Below are 16,049 nucleotides of genomic sequence, written 5' to 3'. Positions count from 1 at the left end.
TGGACACTGTGAAAAACAAATTAAACATGGCCAACACCCTTTTCTCCTAAAACACATTTATTTACTCTTTGGATTAAAAAGGTGATTATTAAAGCAACAGGCTAAATGCTTTCAAATGTAAGCTTTGCAAAATAAGTGTCACGAAATGAAACAGTTATGAAATAAATAAACTACGAAATATATACATGAATAAATCTTGTATATGTCAAAATAATTTCCCCATTAACAAAAAAAATATCTGTACATGTTTTGTTTTTATTTAATGGGGACATCTATTTGTCTGAGAGTATTTCTTAACTAATAACAATATTAGTTTATGACAATATTTATTTAATTTTGAATGAAACACGGTCCATGTACAAGTCTACGTCCCGGTAGAGATCAGTCCTCAGAACCAAACTCTTAGAAAAGCTTCTGTTGGAAAAAGGAAGTTGAACCCGACCAGGTCAGGCAGGACTGATCGCTCTAATGGACCGCAGGGCTGAACCGAACCCATAACCCGCCTTCCTGTGGAGACACAGCCACCAAAGTAAAGACTGCAGAGAGTCTGACTCCACCATCACTTTGCTCCTGAGCAGAGTCTCTGCAGGTCTGTAACCGTCTTCGTTTCCAAACGTTTCTTCAAAATGACCATTTAATCATTAATATTTCCCCCTTGACGCCTGAGAACGAGGCGTCTCTTCTTCTTCCTCTAAGAGTGCACTTCTTAAAAACCCAGTGGGAACTTGGAAATCATGCCGGTATTGTTTATTCATGAGACTTGATGGTCAGGATGATAAAGTCATTTGCACCAGAACAGAGAGTTTCAAATGAGTCATTGACGGTTTTACTGAATGTTTGTTATTTACGGCCATGTGAAGCATGAATGTAGATGACCGATTTCACATTTGCTCACCTTCCAGAGTGAGATGGGGGTTTTTTGCAGACAGTCTTAGTTGATGTCATACAGAGCATGCTCTGTGTCGACTGGGTGTGGCGATTTCCTCCCTTTGTGTCTCAAATGATGCTTCATGCATTTAAGCTCTGTCGTATATTAACATATTCACATGTAAGCACATTTGGATGATTGCTATTATAAAGTTGCAATTTTGCAATTGAATTTTAAAAAATCTGGATTCTGGAGTTAGAATATTTCTTATTCTAGCTCCAACACATGCATGCACACTTCTCTCCCTCCTGCATGGCAGCCACAGCCCAGGTCTGTTTCTCTGTCTAACAAATGGCCTGTTAGACATTGCTCTGAAATCTAATCAACCTGCTTTATGCTCAGTAACTCTCTCCTCTCCTTCCCTCCCCCTCAAACTCCTCTGTCTGCACAGGGCAGAACCTCACTTCCTCCAGCCTGCCTTTATAGCATCTCTGATGGGTTTTTCATCATTGTTAAGGCCATCTGAGTTTCCATGTCCTTGTTTAGCAGGGCACACTCCAGGAACATAAACTTACATGCAAGCAAAACAACAAAAAATAACCTAGTGGTTTGTGTCACTAACACCAACCCCGGCCAGATGCCACGATTAGCAAATGATCCCCCTGCTTGTCTTAGAAATCCCACAGGAGCCAGGAATCCAATTCAGGTAATTTGACACGGTCGGGTGAAATATCTGTGATCATTTCAATACACTGAACACAGTGTGTGTGTGTGTGTTAGGTTTTATATAGAAACAGAAATTTAGATACATCAGTCACAAGGTAAAGTAAGATAAAAGGAAGATTTTATTGTGGGGCAAAGATGAAACTTAATATTTCTCTGTAATAATGGACTGGGAGTCAAATGCAAAGGAAGATTACATCTGCCATCAGTGACCCTGGATACTTAAGTTGATTTGCAAATGTAATTTCTAGATCATTATTCAAACCTAAATCTGTCAGAATTTCTAGAGGTATTTGTTGAATACTATGTGGTTTTATTCCCACTTTGTTTCATGACTTTTTTTGTTGTATTGTGTGTTTTTCTTTTACTCTTTTCCATTTTCCTAGTTTGTTGATGCAATCCCAGTCATAATACATCTATGTATGTCCTGCTAATTTAAGACTTCAGTGCAAACTAATTTAAATAAACTTTACCATTCTGAAGATTTCTAACCAGAGTTGTACCACAGTTTTGTTGAAACCACATGGTTTCTTCCCAACAGACTATTTTTCCAAATACTAGTGAGTGAATTTCTATATATAAGAATACACAATTCCCGATTCGGATAGAGAAAATTCACAAGATATTCAAACTTGTGTAGCCAGTTCTCTTGAATCACATTCAATATATTTCAATAGAAAAGTTCAAACATTTCTTTAAGTCAGTGTTTCTCAAACTTTTTCAGGTCAAGAACCACTTAACCCATTTAAAAAACAATCATGGACCACCCAACCTGAAATTACCTCATACAGTAACACAACATCTATGCAACTTGAAATTCAAAGAGTAGTCCCTAACTCATTGTCTTGGTTCCTCCTAATGAGAAGGGTGGGGCTGTTTTGTAAATGTGACTGGCCACTAAAACCATGAACACGTCTACTCTGGTCATTTTGAGGTCATTCTGAAAGTGTAGATTCTACGATTTCCAATGATAGAAAACATATGGAACTTTAAAAAAAAAGTTATTTACTACAAGTGTTGTCTGCACCAATGATAGTTACGTCTATTTGTAATTTAGAAGCATAATAAAAATAAAATAAAATAGACTTGCCTTACGTTAGCAAAAGCAAACATTTTCATTCAGCCAGTAAATAGTACAACTTAAATAATTTTACTTTTGGTGTTAAGATGCAGTAAGTCCGTGTGGGGCTCAGCTCTGTTCACTGCTTCACCGTCATACCGTATTCAGCACAGCCACAGACCGGGATCTGCATGCATGTAGTATGTTACGTGTCGTAATGGTGTTGAAAAACAAATAAAAGTTCTGCAACTCACCCTGGGAAACTTCAGGCTTCACTATCTTCAGGATTTCTTTTTAGTGACCCGGTCTTAACCCGTTTATCCATTACTATTTTTAAGCACAAACCTTTGCTAAGCTAACTGTAGCCTCGCATTTTGAGCTAACGTAACGGCAAATAAACGGCTGTTTACGTGCAGTATCCCGCCGACCACAAGGGGGCGTCCGCGGAACACCAGTGGACAGGAAACCACAGTTTTTTTCAAACCACAGTTTGAAAAAGGCTGATTTTAGCCTAAAATATATGTGATATTTATGTCCATGAAGAGTGTATGTATACTTTGCATGTTTGACTACTCACAATGTTAATTTCATGATAAGGCAGGTGGTTATGTTGGGTTTTATTTACGGCAATCATGTTTTAAAATTTTGCTCAAGTAAAAGTAGCACTACTTCAAAAATATTTTTACTCTAGTAAAAGTAAAAAATAGCCATTCAATAAATTACTAAAGTAAGGGTGGAAAAAGTATTTGGTAAAAATACACTCAAATACTGAGTAACTGATCAAATTATCAATTACTTAATATTTAAAAATTACATCATCAGACAGATCACAATATAAAATTAAATGGAAATTTTGGAATTTTAAGTACCAAAATGGTAATAATACATATGTGCAACAAAAAAAATAATAAAATCAGGCAAAAGATTATTTTTTTCAAAATCAGTTTCTTTCAATAAATAAACAAATGGAACTTGGTCTGTGTCTTTGTCCAGTAAATTTTTGGTGAAAACATGTTTGTTTTTCATTCAGTGGGTAGAGAATCCAGATATTTGACTCAAGTAAGAGAGAAGATACTTAAAAGTAAAAAGTACTTTTAGGAGAAAAAGTACTCCTTACTCTTAAATGTTTTTTTTTTTTTTTTAAAAATGAGTAACTATAAATAGTTACTCTGGTATCATAGAAACATGACCAAATATCATTTCCCTCCACTTGATGCTTTGTGTTATTTGAGCACATTATATTTCCGTGGCATAAGCTGAGGTTTTTGGAAAAGTTTAAAGGGTATGAATACTTTTGCTGTGTGCTTGAAGCAGTGCTGCTCCGGGCTCCATTGTAGTGGAGGTTTCTGCAGGGCTGGGGACAGATGAAGGTAATTACATCCCTTTCAGATCTGTTGCCAGGGAGTGGCGAGCTGCAAAAGTCACTCTGATTAATGAGCGCTTCCGGGGAGATGTCCTCTATCTGACTCATCTCAAATTTGGCTGCTGCAGAAACCCTACATTTTCCAAAAGTAAATCAAATAACAGAACACATTTTAAGTCTTTCCTCTGTGCTCCAGCTCGCCCTGTTACTAATGACGGCGGCTCTGTGTGACACTGACCTACTAAAAGCTGCATGGATGCTTTGGCTGAGGCGGAGAGATCATCTACTATCTGTGAGAAGAGAAAGGATGTCCTCCCAGAAGGGCTGTTGTAGAGTCAGAGGTGAACAGAGACGGCTGAACCGTTTTTAATCCATGCATGGCAGAGAGACATGGTAATAGCTGAGAGTGATAGATGGCCTTGTTAGACAATTACTGTAATGGAGTATTGCAGGGTTACACAAGTATGTTGAGTGGAGATTCATGTGTACTGTAAGTAAAAAGAAATGAAGGAACACAGAGGAAAACTGAACACATTAATAACACATAAGTGCTTCTTTACATCGAGTAAAGTGATTCATCTCTTATGATATTATTACTGAAACCCTTCCTACCTGGAAAATTTGAAAATAAATGATAAGACAACATGATTGAAAAGGTAAAAATACCTAATTTTCTTTTAAATTTATGTTTTGAAAAATCAGTTTTTACTTCCTTGTTGCTCTGCTTCTTTGTTTCCACCAGTGAGCCGAGGCCAAAGCTGCTTCCATTAAATATTTTTGCTGCAGTGACGTCAGTTTTATTCCTGCACTGCAGTGTGTCATCGGACATTGTGCATTGTTGCTCTATAAGCTATAAGTGGTCTATAACATTATCATAAATCTGCTTAAAGTCAATAACAGATCACAGTAAGAAATATTTTATTGCACATTCAGCTCAAATAACCTTTTAAGTGCAATGATTCTCCATTAAACTAGTTCCTGCTTAATATCTTACTGCTAATTGTGTAATTCCTTACAATATTGTTAAAAATACTATATTTTAACTTCTTTTTAATTTACTTATTGTGAAATAAAAGTATTTTTAGTAATTTGATGCTTTAAAACACCAAGAGTTACTGTGGTGAAGTATAGGCCTAATATGTAGAAAACATTACCCTGATGCTGTTTTATACATAGTTTAATACATTTTTCACATGTTTTTATATGGAATGGTAAAAAGTAAATGCATTTCTCATTTAGTATCAATAAATATTTACTTAGTGTGTCATAAAATCCATGCAGATCTTCTACCACAGATCACAGCAAAACAACAGAATTCAGTACAGTTAAATAGTTAATTCAATTAAAAAATTTATATAAAAACTCTTTAAAGGTAAAAACATTTTATAGATAATTTTAAATCATAACGTTATACTTCTTTGTTTGACAAACAAGAATGAAGACACTCTTCCCCTCTAGTGATGACTGATGGATATTACAGCTTAAAGAGACATGAAGCCCAAAGCAAGTAAAGGGGCTTAAAAAAAAAAAATAATAATAATATATACTTGTTATTATTGAAAAGCTACAAAAAAACTAGTCTTGCAGCACAGCTATCTGCTACAGCAGGTTAGAAAAGTTTCAGTTTAAAACTCCAATTTTCTTTTTCAAAAACAAGAGATAACCTTTCTTTTAGCATATAGCAACCATTGGGCAGCTATTTGTTTTATAGGATTTCTTTTGTTTTTTTGTTATTGAGCATTCTGGGTAAATGTTGCATGTTGTTGGATGTAATTAGCTGCCATTATGGAAATGATTCAAATACTGCACATCTGTGATGTCAAATTGCTTGGACTTAACTCACTACCTGTCCTCTGAGGACAGCTCTGCTAAATATGTTTTTGGTGTGCTGTGGTGGCGCAGGGGTTAACCACAACCCACATATGGAGGCCTTAGTCCTCGACGCAGCTGTCGCAGGTTTGATTTCCGGCCTTGGCGACCTTTGCTGCATGTCTTCCCCCTTCTCTCATTACCCACTTTCCTGTCAATTAACTATCAAATAAAGGCCACTAGAGCCAAAACAATTCTTGAAAAAAAAAAATGCATATTTTTAGACCAAGAATCCAGAGAAAAGGATCAGTGAGCTTTTAGGGTTTCCTTACTTTTTCCAGGCTTGAATTCAACTTCAAATTGATGCTAGTTGATCCTGTTCCCATTGATTTTAGTTCTGCTCTGCATCAGTCAATGTAAAAACTAATCCACATTTGTGTAATCATGAGTGAAAGGCTATTTATCATCTCACAAATTGAACTAGTTCGTTGCTTGCAGCACTGTGAGCGCTCTTCTAAATAAATCCTAGTCGCAAGAGTCTGGTTGTAAAATTTCCATAGTAAGACTTTGATGTGAGGTAAAGCCCCATTACTCCTTTCAGGTGTGATTTTTCTAAGCCATCAATTTAGACAGAAATTTAATTAAAAAGCATTAAAGAAACAAATAATGGTGACAAACTTTAATTTTTATTAGCTTTGGGGTGGCACAGATAACACTTTCTGTAACAAACTTTGTTTACTTTGAAGTAAAATTAATAAAAACTGATTTGTTAGCAGGTTAAAATAAGTAGGCCACAGATGAAACTTCTTGTTTTAACTACAAGTGACATTTATAAGATGTTGCAGGACAAATAAATAACTTTCCATATTACAGAAAAGACACCGGATTGTTATTCATGAAGATGGGTCCATAAAATTTGAAGTGTTTCTCTTTTGTTTAGTTTTTTTTTTTTTTTACAGATGATTTACTAACTGGTGTCACACATATGAGGCCTGCGTGTTAGCACAGTATGTACATGTCGGGTACATGAACTGGTGATCGTTTTTAGACAATCCTTCCCTGAAGCAACGGGCGGCTTTCGCCCGGTGACTGTCGGCTCAGCAGGTTCCACAGCAGCAGCGGCACCGACGTCACGAAGCTGCCGCCGTTACCGGCACCGCGCTCCTCCGTCAGCGGCTGGTACTGCTTGAACCGTCTGTTCAGAAACACAGGCAATGTCGGTTCATGTGTGAAAAAAATAGAATAAAAATAAAGAGAGATATTTCTTCCTGTATTGTGTGCTGTTAGTAAAGCAGCTCCATGTGTGAGTGAACAGAGTCCTGAATCAGGTCTTAGCAGGAGAAGGTTTGGTGTTACTTTTTTAAGTCTTGTCTATACACTATTAATGGTAATTTGTTTTGTTTTTTTCAGCAAAACTATTCTTTACATTTCACTTCCTCTGTATTTAAAAAAGTATATTATAATACATCAGACAATGTAACAGTAAATGTAGTAATATTGAATATTACCACAGTTGAACACCAGTGTGTCAGGAATGATGTGGTTGTGGTGAGGAGAGGACGCTGAGACCCAGGTTGTGATTAAGATGAAGGATTTAATGGTAAAGAAGCTCAAATAGTCCAAAAACAGGCGGCACGGCACTGAAGTTAGCACGCAGCTAAATACCGGTAGCACTGACAACAAAGACTGACACGATGAGCTAATGCCAGCACAGGACTTCACAGTTCAACTGTGCGGGCAGACTAACAAAGACGACGTGGACGTACAATAGACAAACTTAGACAAGGATCCGACAAGGAACACAGACAACAGGTGAGACTAAATACACTGGGAGGGTAATCACATCTACATATAAAACATAGACATATGCAACATCTACATATTCAGCAAACACATATGCAGCGAACGCATATGCAACATAGACATATGCAACATCTACATATTCAGCAAACACATATGCAGCGAACGCATATGCAACATAGACATATGCAACATCTACATATGCATCATCTACATGCAACATATACCAACGACATAGACCAACGACACATACAACGACACATCTACACATATGACTTCTACTTATTTTTTATACAAATGGAAGCCCTTAAATCACATGAACGAGACACAGCTGGGATCAATCAACGGGGAGGGTAGGACAGAAACTCACAGGGAAACAGGACTAAACACAGAAAATGTCAAAAATAAACACACAGAAACACAGAACATGACACAGTGTAATAATTTGCAAATTTGGATTCCACAAAGAAAGTCCGGTTCATCTCCAAGACAAACTATGCGTCCAGTTTTTGGCTTTTCTTTCCTCCATCCTTTTCACTTTGCTGCTCCATGGAGCTCCACTCAATCTAACGTAGTCCGTAAAAACGCTCTAGCTAGTTTGCCATCTGTTGCCAAGAGACCGATGATGACGTTGGTGGGCCGCTGGTAACAAGTTTTTACTCAGAATACACTTGGAGACAATATTGCCGATCCTCTTGTAATTTTGCGTGTCATAAAGTGAAATGTAGGAGTAAATATAAATATACATTTTATTTGATATTTTACACCGACTATGCCACTAAAATCAGTTGGTCTTGTAAAGGTTTTAGCAATGACTGGGATAACATATTATTTAATTTTACAAACACCTTAACCAACAGGAGTGAGCCTGCCTTCTCCAGCTCTTATCAGACGTGATAAAGTCTTGACTTCCATAAGTTATAATCTTCTTCCCATCCGGGCCCTCCCTAGGCCCGGGCCCGGGGCCCTGCGCCCCCCCAAAACTCCGCCCCTGTTTCTTATGTGAAACTTGACAATTTTAAACACACCACAGCTGTGTTTAATAATGTTAAGTATTGAAAGTGCCAGCTCCATACCAGAGCTGTTTTTATATTGTATTTTTAATGGAGTGGCTAATACTGTCTGTAGGAAATTATAGTGGTTCATGGAAATGGCTGCTGTGATAGTCACCCTTTACAATAATGTTCACAGTGACAGAGGGACTGAATCGGCTGCTGCAGCCTGTCTGTGTCAGGCATTTGTTCTGCTCATGTTCACAGCAGAAGTAGCAACAGTAAAAGGAAAACAAATTAATTAGATACACAATAACATTTGCCCGCAAGCCAAATTATCAACGAGTCATATAAAAACATGCTAACATTAGCTTAGCATTTCCTTCAACTGGCTTTAAGTAAATAAGTATTTTCTGAATAAAGAAACTAATCAGGACATCCCCTAAATTAGTTCAAAGGGGGGGAAAAAAATCTCTATAAATGAATAATTATTGTCGTCTGATACATTTTGGATCTTAATCACTCACCTGTACATCAAACCAATACAACAAACAACACAGGCGAGAACCATAACTCCCAGTACAGTGGCTGCAGTTCCAGCTGGGGAACCACCAGAGGCTGAAATGAATTGAATCATAGTTCACAAATGAAATTAGACAACATTCAGAAGTAATTTTAGTAGTGGCTCATGGTTTTTCCTGATGCTCACCCACTGCCACATTGACTCTGGCGCTGGCCACAGCCAGGCTGACGTCATTAATCAGGGAGACGTTGAGGCAGAACACGCCTGTGTCGTTGAAGAACTGGCGGAGGATCATCTGACAGTCTGGAGAGGGCGAGGCTGCGCCGCAGACGGTCTGAACCGGTGTGACACAGTCAGCATCAGAGATGACCGTGCACACTTCACTGGGCAAGCTGCGGAAAAATAAGTGTGAGAAAAAACACTTTGAGAATAATAGCTATGATATGAGAAGGGAATTTTTAAAAAATGCCTCTGCTTTTGGAGTGGATATGTGCCAACTTTGCAAATTTAGTGACTGAATTTTTTTTTGCCAAAATAAAAAAATTTACAAGTTTTTTTTTTTTTTAACTCTAACTCTAAACTCTTATATTGGTCCATTCTAACAAAATCACGTTGTTGCTCAGTCGTCTATCTGCACTTTGACCTTTATTTAGCTCCATCTATCTTTGTTTACTCTGAGTATCTAGTGTTCCTTGAATACATTTTCAAAGCATTGACATATTAATTATTAAACAAGAAATTACACCTTAAAAAGTGTGCAAGAAAGCTTTAGTTGTCATGATTGTAACACTTCCAGTTTTCATGTTAATCTTTTAGCTACTGCACATTTTTAAGTAAACGACAAAGTAAGTAAAAGACATCCATTTGTCTGTTTGAAACAGACAAACGGATGATTACCTGCATTATTTATTATGTGTTTTAAATTATGTGTTGACAGTTTGCACCAACCTTCCCTGACAGGAAATGGTGACATCCACGGCGTTCTGGTCCAGTTCAGTCGCCATCGATACGACGTTGGACATCTGAACAATCTCCACACTATCAATTCCCTCTGCAGGGTCAAAGGACAAACTATTGAGTTTGTTATTAATAACACAGTAGTGTCTTTTGAACTGCACGATGAGACTTACGAACAACATCTACAGATGTAGCGAGGGAGCCGTAGCGGTCGATTATGCAGTTTTCTGCTGGGGCCTGCCTTTTGGCCACAACTAGGACAACCTGCGCTGGATCTGCCTCCACCTCAGCTTGAACTTCACCCTCATCAGGAACAGCTTCTGCTTCCGCTGCTTGTTCCGCCAGTGAAAAGTAAAGGGGGTTATTATTGCAGTGCTATAATGGATCACAGGTCGACTTTTTAATCTGTGTTGTATGAATTTACAGAAAGTCATCACCTGCAGCAGCCACAGTTGCTGCAGCTGCATTTTCGGTTTCCTGAACTTCAGCCTCAGTGTCAGCTGCGGCTTCTTCTGCTGCTGTGGCCTCAGTGGCAGCAGCGGCAGCGACAACGTTGTCAACAGCAGCAGCAGGGACTTCGGTTCCGTCTTGAACAACCTCTGGGGCCACAGAGGCGGGTTCAGCCGCCTCATTGGCTTCCTCCTGCACAGCGGCGTCAACCACAGGTGCAACAGTGGGAGCATCAGCAACCTCTGCAGCTTCTTCTCCTTCTGCGGCAGGGACAGCAGCATCAGCAGCAGCGGGGACAGCCTCCGCAGCTGCCTCAGTGGCATCTTCTGCAGCAGCTTCCACCTCCACCGGTTCCTCCGCTGCAGGGGCAACAGTGGCCACCTCTCCAGCTGCAGCCTCCGTCTCCACTGCAGCAGCATCGCCTGTGTCGGCAGGATCCTGCTCTGCTGGAACAACAGCGGCATCTACTCCTGCTGGAGCCACGGAGGCAGCCTCCGCGGCCACGGTGTCGGCATCAGCGGCTGCTTCTTCATCATCAGCGGTGTCGAGAGGAGTGGCGTCAGCCGCAGTAACATCCAGAGCTGTAGCATCCTCACCTTCGGCTGCAGCAGGTGGTGCAGGAGAGGAGGTCACAACGACTACAGCTGGACCAGCAGGGTCATTGATGGGAGCAACTGGAAGGAAAAGTGCAAATCCAGTTATCTTTAAAATAAGACACACATGTATGTTCACCCTTTAAAGAGGCACCAATATGTCTTTTCCAGGCACATAGTCCCATTTAAAAACACAAACAAGCAACTTTGTTACCTTCAGTTGTTATAAAAAATGCTGCACATCAAATATCATTTTAAAGAAATTTGACTTTGCAAGTTAAGGTCTTGAAATTGGGCCTCTGTATCTTTAAGAAGCTCCTGCTCTTTCAGACACTCCGCCTTCAGCACAGCAACGCTTCTCATTATGCCGTTTACAACCATTCTGGGCTGAGTTCAGCAGATGTTTGTTAATTGCTGCTACCGCTAGTCTAGAGGAGCTGAGTGGGGGAGTCGCGGGGGAGGCAGAAGCTGGGTTTGGAGGAGCAAGTGTTTGTGAGAGCAAGCGTCCTGAAAGGCTGCCAGAGATTAAATGATTTCTGAAACATGCTTGAAAAAAATTAAAGCAACATTGCATAACTTTAATTCATGATATAAAGTTTTAAAAAGTTGATTTTACATATTACCGCTCCGCTACATGATGAGAGTAAGGTCTTACCAGCTGTGGGGTTTCCACAGGGAATGCTCGCCAGCAGAACCACCTGAGGTCTGAAGGCTCCTACTGACAGGTATGTGTGTGTGACGGTGCGCTCTCTGGAGATGAGCGTCCCGCTGTTGTCCCCAAAGTCCCAGGTGAACCTGATGTCGGCGCTGTTCAGGTACTGGCTGGGATCGTGGAGCGCTACAGTGAAGGCGATGGCTTGGTTCTGGATGAAGTTCTGGTCATTTTGATTGACATCATTGACTTGAGAAAGGGATAGACTGAATGGAACCTGGTCTAAAGACAAAGTAAAGCATTTAGAGACATTATGTTACACAGGTTGGTAGTATTTATTATTTATACGCATGCAGTAGATTGTGGAAATTGTTCTGAAGAACCTGTGATGGTGAAGGCTGACGAGGCGTAGCCGAGGGGGATGAACCTGTCTCTGCCACGGCGGTGGTAGATGACCAGCTCCATGTTGTAGGAACCCAGTGGGATGTCGTCCGTCCCAATGGTGAGGGAGGAGGACGGTCCATCTGCCACCTGCCAGTAACGTCCTGAAATACAAAGATAAAAATGAGGACGATCCAAAGCAACCCAGAGATCACTTTAAAAGTTTATAAGAATGTTGGGCTCCTTACAAACAAAGTATTACAAGAGTTGATTTAAACTTTCACAGCACTCTGTATTGATGTCATTAAATTATATTTTAAATAAGAGTGAAAAATCTTTTTTCGCTCCATTAAAGCTGGAGCTGCATTTTCACTGAAAGGGATAAAAAAAATTGTGTTTTCAAATTTAACCTAATTTATTTCATAAGATTTGTAAGCCTAAAGAAAAATCCTGAAACAAGATACAACTCTGGAAAGAAATAAGAAACAAAATGATCAGTTTATCTGATTTACTTTTATATGTTTGAGCAAAATTAACATTTTTCTTTTATTCTATGAACTACTGACAACATGTCTCTGAACTTCCAAACAAAAAATTATTATTTATTTTCAGGAAATGAGAAACCGTCAAAAGATGCAGTGCTTTCAGACCTCAAGAAAACAAGTTCATATAGAAACAACAGCACTAATGTTTTAACTCAGTAAGAGTTCAGAAATCAATATTTGGTGGAAAAAAACCCATGAGGTTTTCAACGGGGTTCAGTGCAGTGGGCTCTTCGTTTTTCCAGAGCTGAATATTATCGTAAATATTTTCCTATTTTCCTGGTGGAGATTAAACATTTTAAAGTAGAAGGAAGGAAAACAATTTGACTTTTAAAGATTTAAAGTTGTACTACAGAAGATTCATCACAAGAAGAGCACAATAAATAAAAGCTAGTCTCTGTTTCCAGCAGACTCGTGGTGATTTACCCAACGTCTTCCACACAAACACGTAGCGTGGTTTCCTGATCTGACTCCTGTTGAAAGGCGAGCCGTCAGGGAAAACTCCGGTCCACTCGTCGCCTCTGTCCGGATAAACGGCCTGGCCCTCCTGATACTCACGGCCTGAGCAACAACAGCCGCCACATTCACCACACAATCACAACACCAGACATAATAAACTCTACATAATTGAATTTTGATCCTATTAACAGCATCACAACTATTTTTATTTGCCCCTCTCACCGTTGACGGTGCAGTTGCGCGCCCACACCACCTGTCCGTCAGGCAGCACCGTCTGGTTAGGGGGGAAGTTAAGGTTGATGGTGAAAGTTGCTTTTGCTCCCGTCAGGGTGGGCGCATCGTTTTTAAGGTCAAAGGTCACGTTACCACCTGTAAAACATAAATATATTAAACTATGTATTAAAATCTAAGGCGTGCCTAACATGGATGGATGGATGGATGGACAGTATTTAAGGAGAGAGGAACTAAGTGGGTCTCACCGGACCAACAGTTTCTGAACCTTGCGTCTCCATCTTGCCACACCGGATAAATCCGAGAGTTCCAGGACTTGAAACGTGTGAACTTGCTTCTTTGTCCTGCAAAAGTATCAATAATTTATTAAAAAAAATCCCCTCAACAACGACAATCTAAGGAAGCAACGTCTAAAGGAAAGACAGTTATCCAGAAAGGATTTAAAGTGACGATGAGGTAACGAAATAAGATGTTTCATTGGTGGTCGAGATGAAGGTGAGGGTTCTCAGAAGCGGGAGTCACATGACCCACAATCCCCCTCAATCCCTTTCATGTGACTTTCAGCTGAGCAGGAGCAGCACCAGTAATCCCAGTGTGAGGTATGAGGGCTCCCAGTCACACTTTTATCCAAACCTGTTCCAAACTACTAGTTTTTGTAGAGGAATATAATTATATTAATAGTTAAAAGTCATGTTGTTGGTTGATTCACATTAAGATATGTTTTGACTGAAAAGAAATATACTGTGTCAATCTGATCTAGAAGTCAGAAAGAAATTCAGATTGGAGAAATGTGGAAAAAACAATCACCAAAGAGGGAAAGGTTAAGTTGTTGTGCAAGAAACCTTTGGCAAACATCTTTCCTGCTTGCGTGCAAGAAAGTCGGCTAGGACTGGGAAAGAATCTTTATTTGGACAGATAAGGAACCAACAACTTGACTAATAGTTCTTCTGATGGAGCAGATTTAATTTCTAGGATGTCAAGCCCTAATTCTTGGAACTTCCAACACACATCCAGTGTAAGACGGAGCCGGTATTGCTACGCAAGCGAGGTTCGGTAACGCCATTGGTCAAAGCTTTCCAATACACAACAGTAGGGTATAAAACCCTGATGTCAGAAGTAAGAGACAAGACATTTTGGATTCTGAGACGATGAAAATGAGACGATGAAAATGTGATATGTGAATCTGCAGATGTGCATTAAATGTCTTCCTGTTTGTCTATGAGCAGAGAGAATGGAGTTTTGTGCATCATTTCTTATTTATGTATTCTATGAGGTTAGCTCCTTGAACTCCTCTATATTTTCAGATAAACAAAACTCTCTTTAAAAAAATATAACAAGTGACTTTTACATTATCTTTCATTAACATGAAGGTCATTTCTCAGATTCATCACAGTTTTGATGGGTTACAGGACACAGAAATTATTCATAAATCCAGATTTAAATTGAAAGGAAATCTAATGTCATAAAATTGGTATATAAATGTTTATCTATCCTCTCACTTTTAAACAAAGTGCAACTTGTGTTACCATGAAACAAGCGTGAAATAAGAAGTCAGTCTGTTTGCTGTTCGATTACAGGTCCAAGCCATAAAAAAACTAACAGTGAATCGAACAGAATGATGTGTTGTTAGAAACCATGAGCAAACAAAACGAAAAAATAAAGAATCACGCAGAAATACTTGCATACGTTTTGTCGTCTTTAATTTCAGGTATACTCACTAATCGCCATGGCTGATGTGAAAGCCAGTAGGAGTAGCACCAGAGTCTTCATCCCTGCTTTTGTAGTTTTTGGGTTTTTTTTTCTCTGAGCCCAGATCCTCACCCTGTCGTCCTGAATCCCAACACGACTCCCAAACAGGACCCACAAACGCCTCCCTCACTGGTTTTAAGATGGATCCTGAACCTGAATTACCATAAAATCTGTTCTCACGTCTGACATCACTGAGGAGTCAGTGGTCTGGGTCCACCCCCTTTCTGTGAGGCTCTGTTTGCATTAGTTTCTTCTCAGAACTTTTTAAATTTTACTTCATATTCTTACATGTTATTGCTGTATGAGTTGTGTGCGTTTCTTTTAGCATAAAATTCCATCCGCATTATTTTTTTTGGAATCGTTTGGGTCATTTTTGAAGCAACAGCTTTCACATAAAGAAAGCGAATAAATGCATTCCAATACATAAAAATGAATGTCCTGAGGTATTTACTGGGAAAACGGTGTGTGCATGACGCCTGTGAGCAAAGCCCAAGTCATTCCTCAGCTAAGATATGACCTTATTACCATGTGTGCATGGAAATCACAAGATCAGAGTGTGGATGCCCATTCAATAGCATCCTTTTATTTCCTTCGCCTCTCCTCCTCATCCTACTGTTAACCTCCGGCTGATGCAGCTGAGGAAACCCACTCTTGATGCAACAAAGACACGCTCAGATCATTCAAGAGGATTCAAACTTTAATTAAGAATACAAGTTGGGTTGAATTTAAAGTTATGTAACTAAACAGGTTAAATGAGCTTTTGTTTAAACTTTTGTTTTGTTTAGACTAAAAAAGTAACTACAGATGCACCGACCTGACATTGACATCTGTAATAATTCCAGTACTGATATTACATTTTTGTTTTTACATGTTTGACCAGTCACCTTATTGTTTTTG

At 39.3% G+C, this 16,049-nt stretch overlaps 1 protein-coding gene across 2 annotated transcripts; it reads right to left on the bottom strand.

Moving 5' to 3' along the window:
- Positions 1-6,487: 6,487 nt before the first annotated feature.
- pmela (premelanosome protein a) lies at positions 6,488-15,288 on the bottom strand. Of its 2 annotated transcripts, none has more exons than XM_016665221.1 (12): positions 15,122-15,288; positions 13,652-13,747; positions 13,395-13,541; positions 13,140-13,274; positions 12,174-12,335; positions 11,794-12,072; positions 10,533-11,219; positions 10,269-10,427; positions 10,087-10,189; positions 9,325-9,530; positions 9,143-9,233; positions 6,488-7,018 (listed from the first exon to the last, which is right to left on the bottom strand). In XM_016665221.1, exons 1-12 carry the CDS (start codon positions 15,171-15,173, stop codon positions 6,868-6,870), a joined length of 2,268 nt encoding a protein of 755 aa, XP_016520707.1. In that variant the 5' UTR covers positions 15,174-15,288; the 3' UTR covers positions 6,488-6,867. The 2 variants fall into 2 exon arrangements, with proteins under 2 accessions (XP_016520707.1, XP_007540791.1); XM_007540729.2 differs by having other exon boundaries at positions 10,269-10,424.
- Positions 15,289-16,049: the final 761 nt, after the last annotated feature.

Source organism: Poecilia formosa, unplaced genomic scaffold (assembly GCF_000485575.1).
Source record: "Poecilia formosa unplaced genomic scaffold, Poecilia_formosa-5.1.2 Scaffold557, whole genome shotgun sequence".
Classification (NCBI taxonomy): Eukaryota; Metazoa; Chordata; class Actinopteri; order Cyprinodontiformes; family Poeciliidae; genus Poecilia; species Poecilia formosa.
The sequence above is the reverse complement of the archived record's forward strand: the minus strand, read 5'-3'. Positions and strand labels throughout refer to the sequence as shown.

Coding starts and splice junctions, on each gene's coding strand:
- pmela (XM_016665221.1), bottom strand. CDS start 15,173: ATGAAGACTCTGGTGCTACTCCTACTGGCTTTCACATCAGCCATGGCG. Junction 12,073..12,173: donor GTCAGCCTTCACCATCACAG/GTTCTTCAGAAC, acceptor CTTTGTCTTTAG/ACCAGGTTCCATTCAGTCTA. Junction 7,019..9,142: donor TGTATTGGTTTGATGTACAG/GTGAGTGATTAA, acceptor GTTTCTGAACAG/ACGGTTCAAGCAGTACCAGC.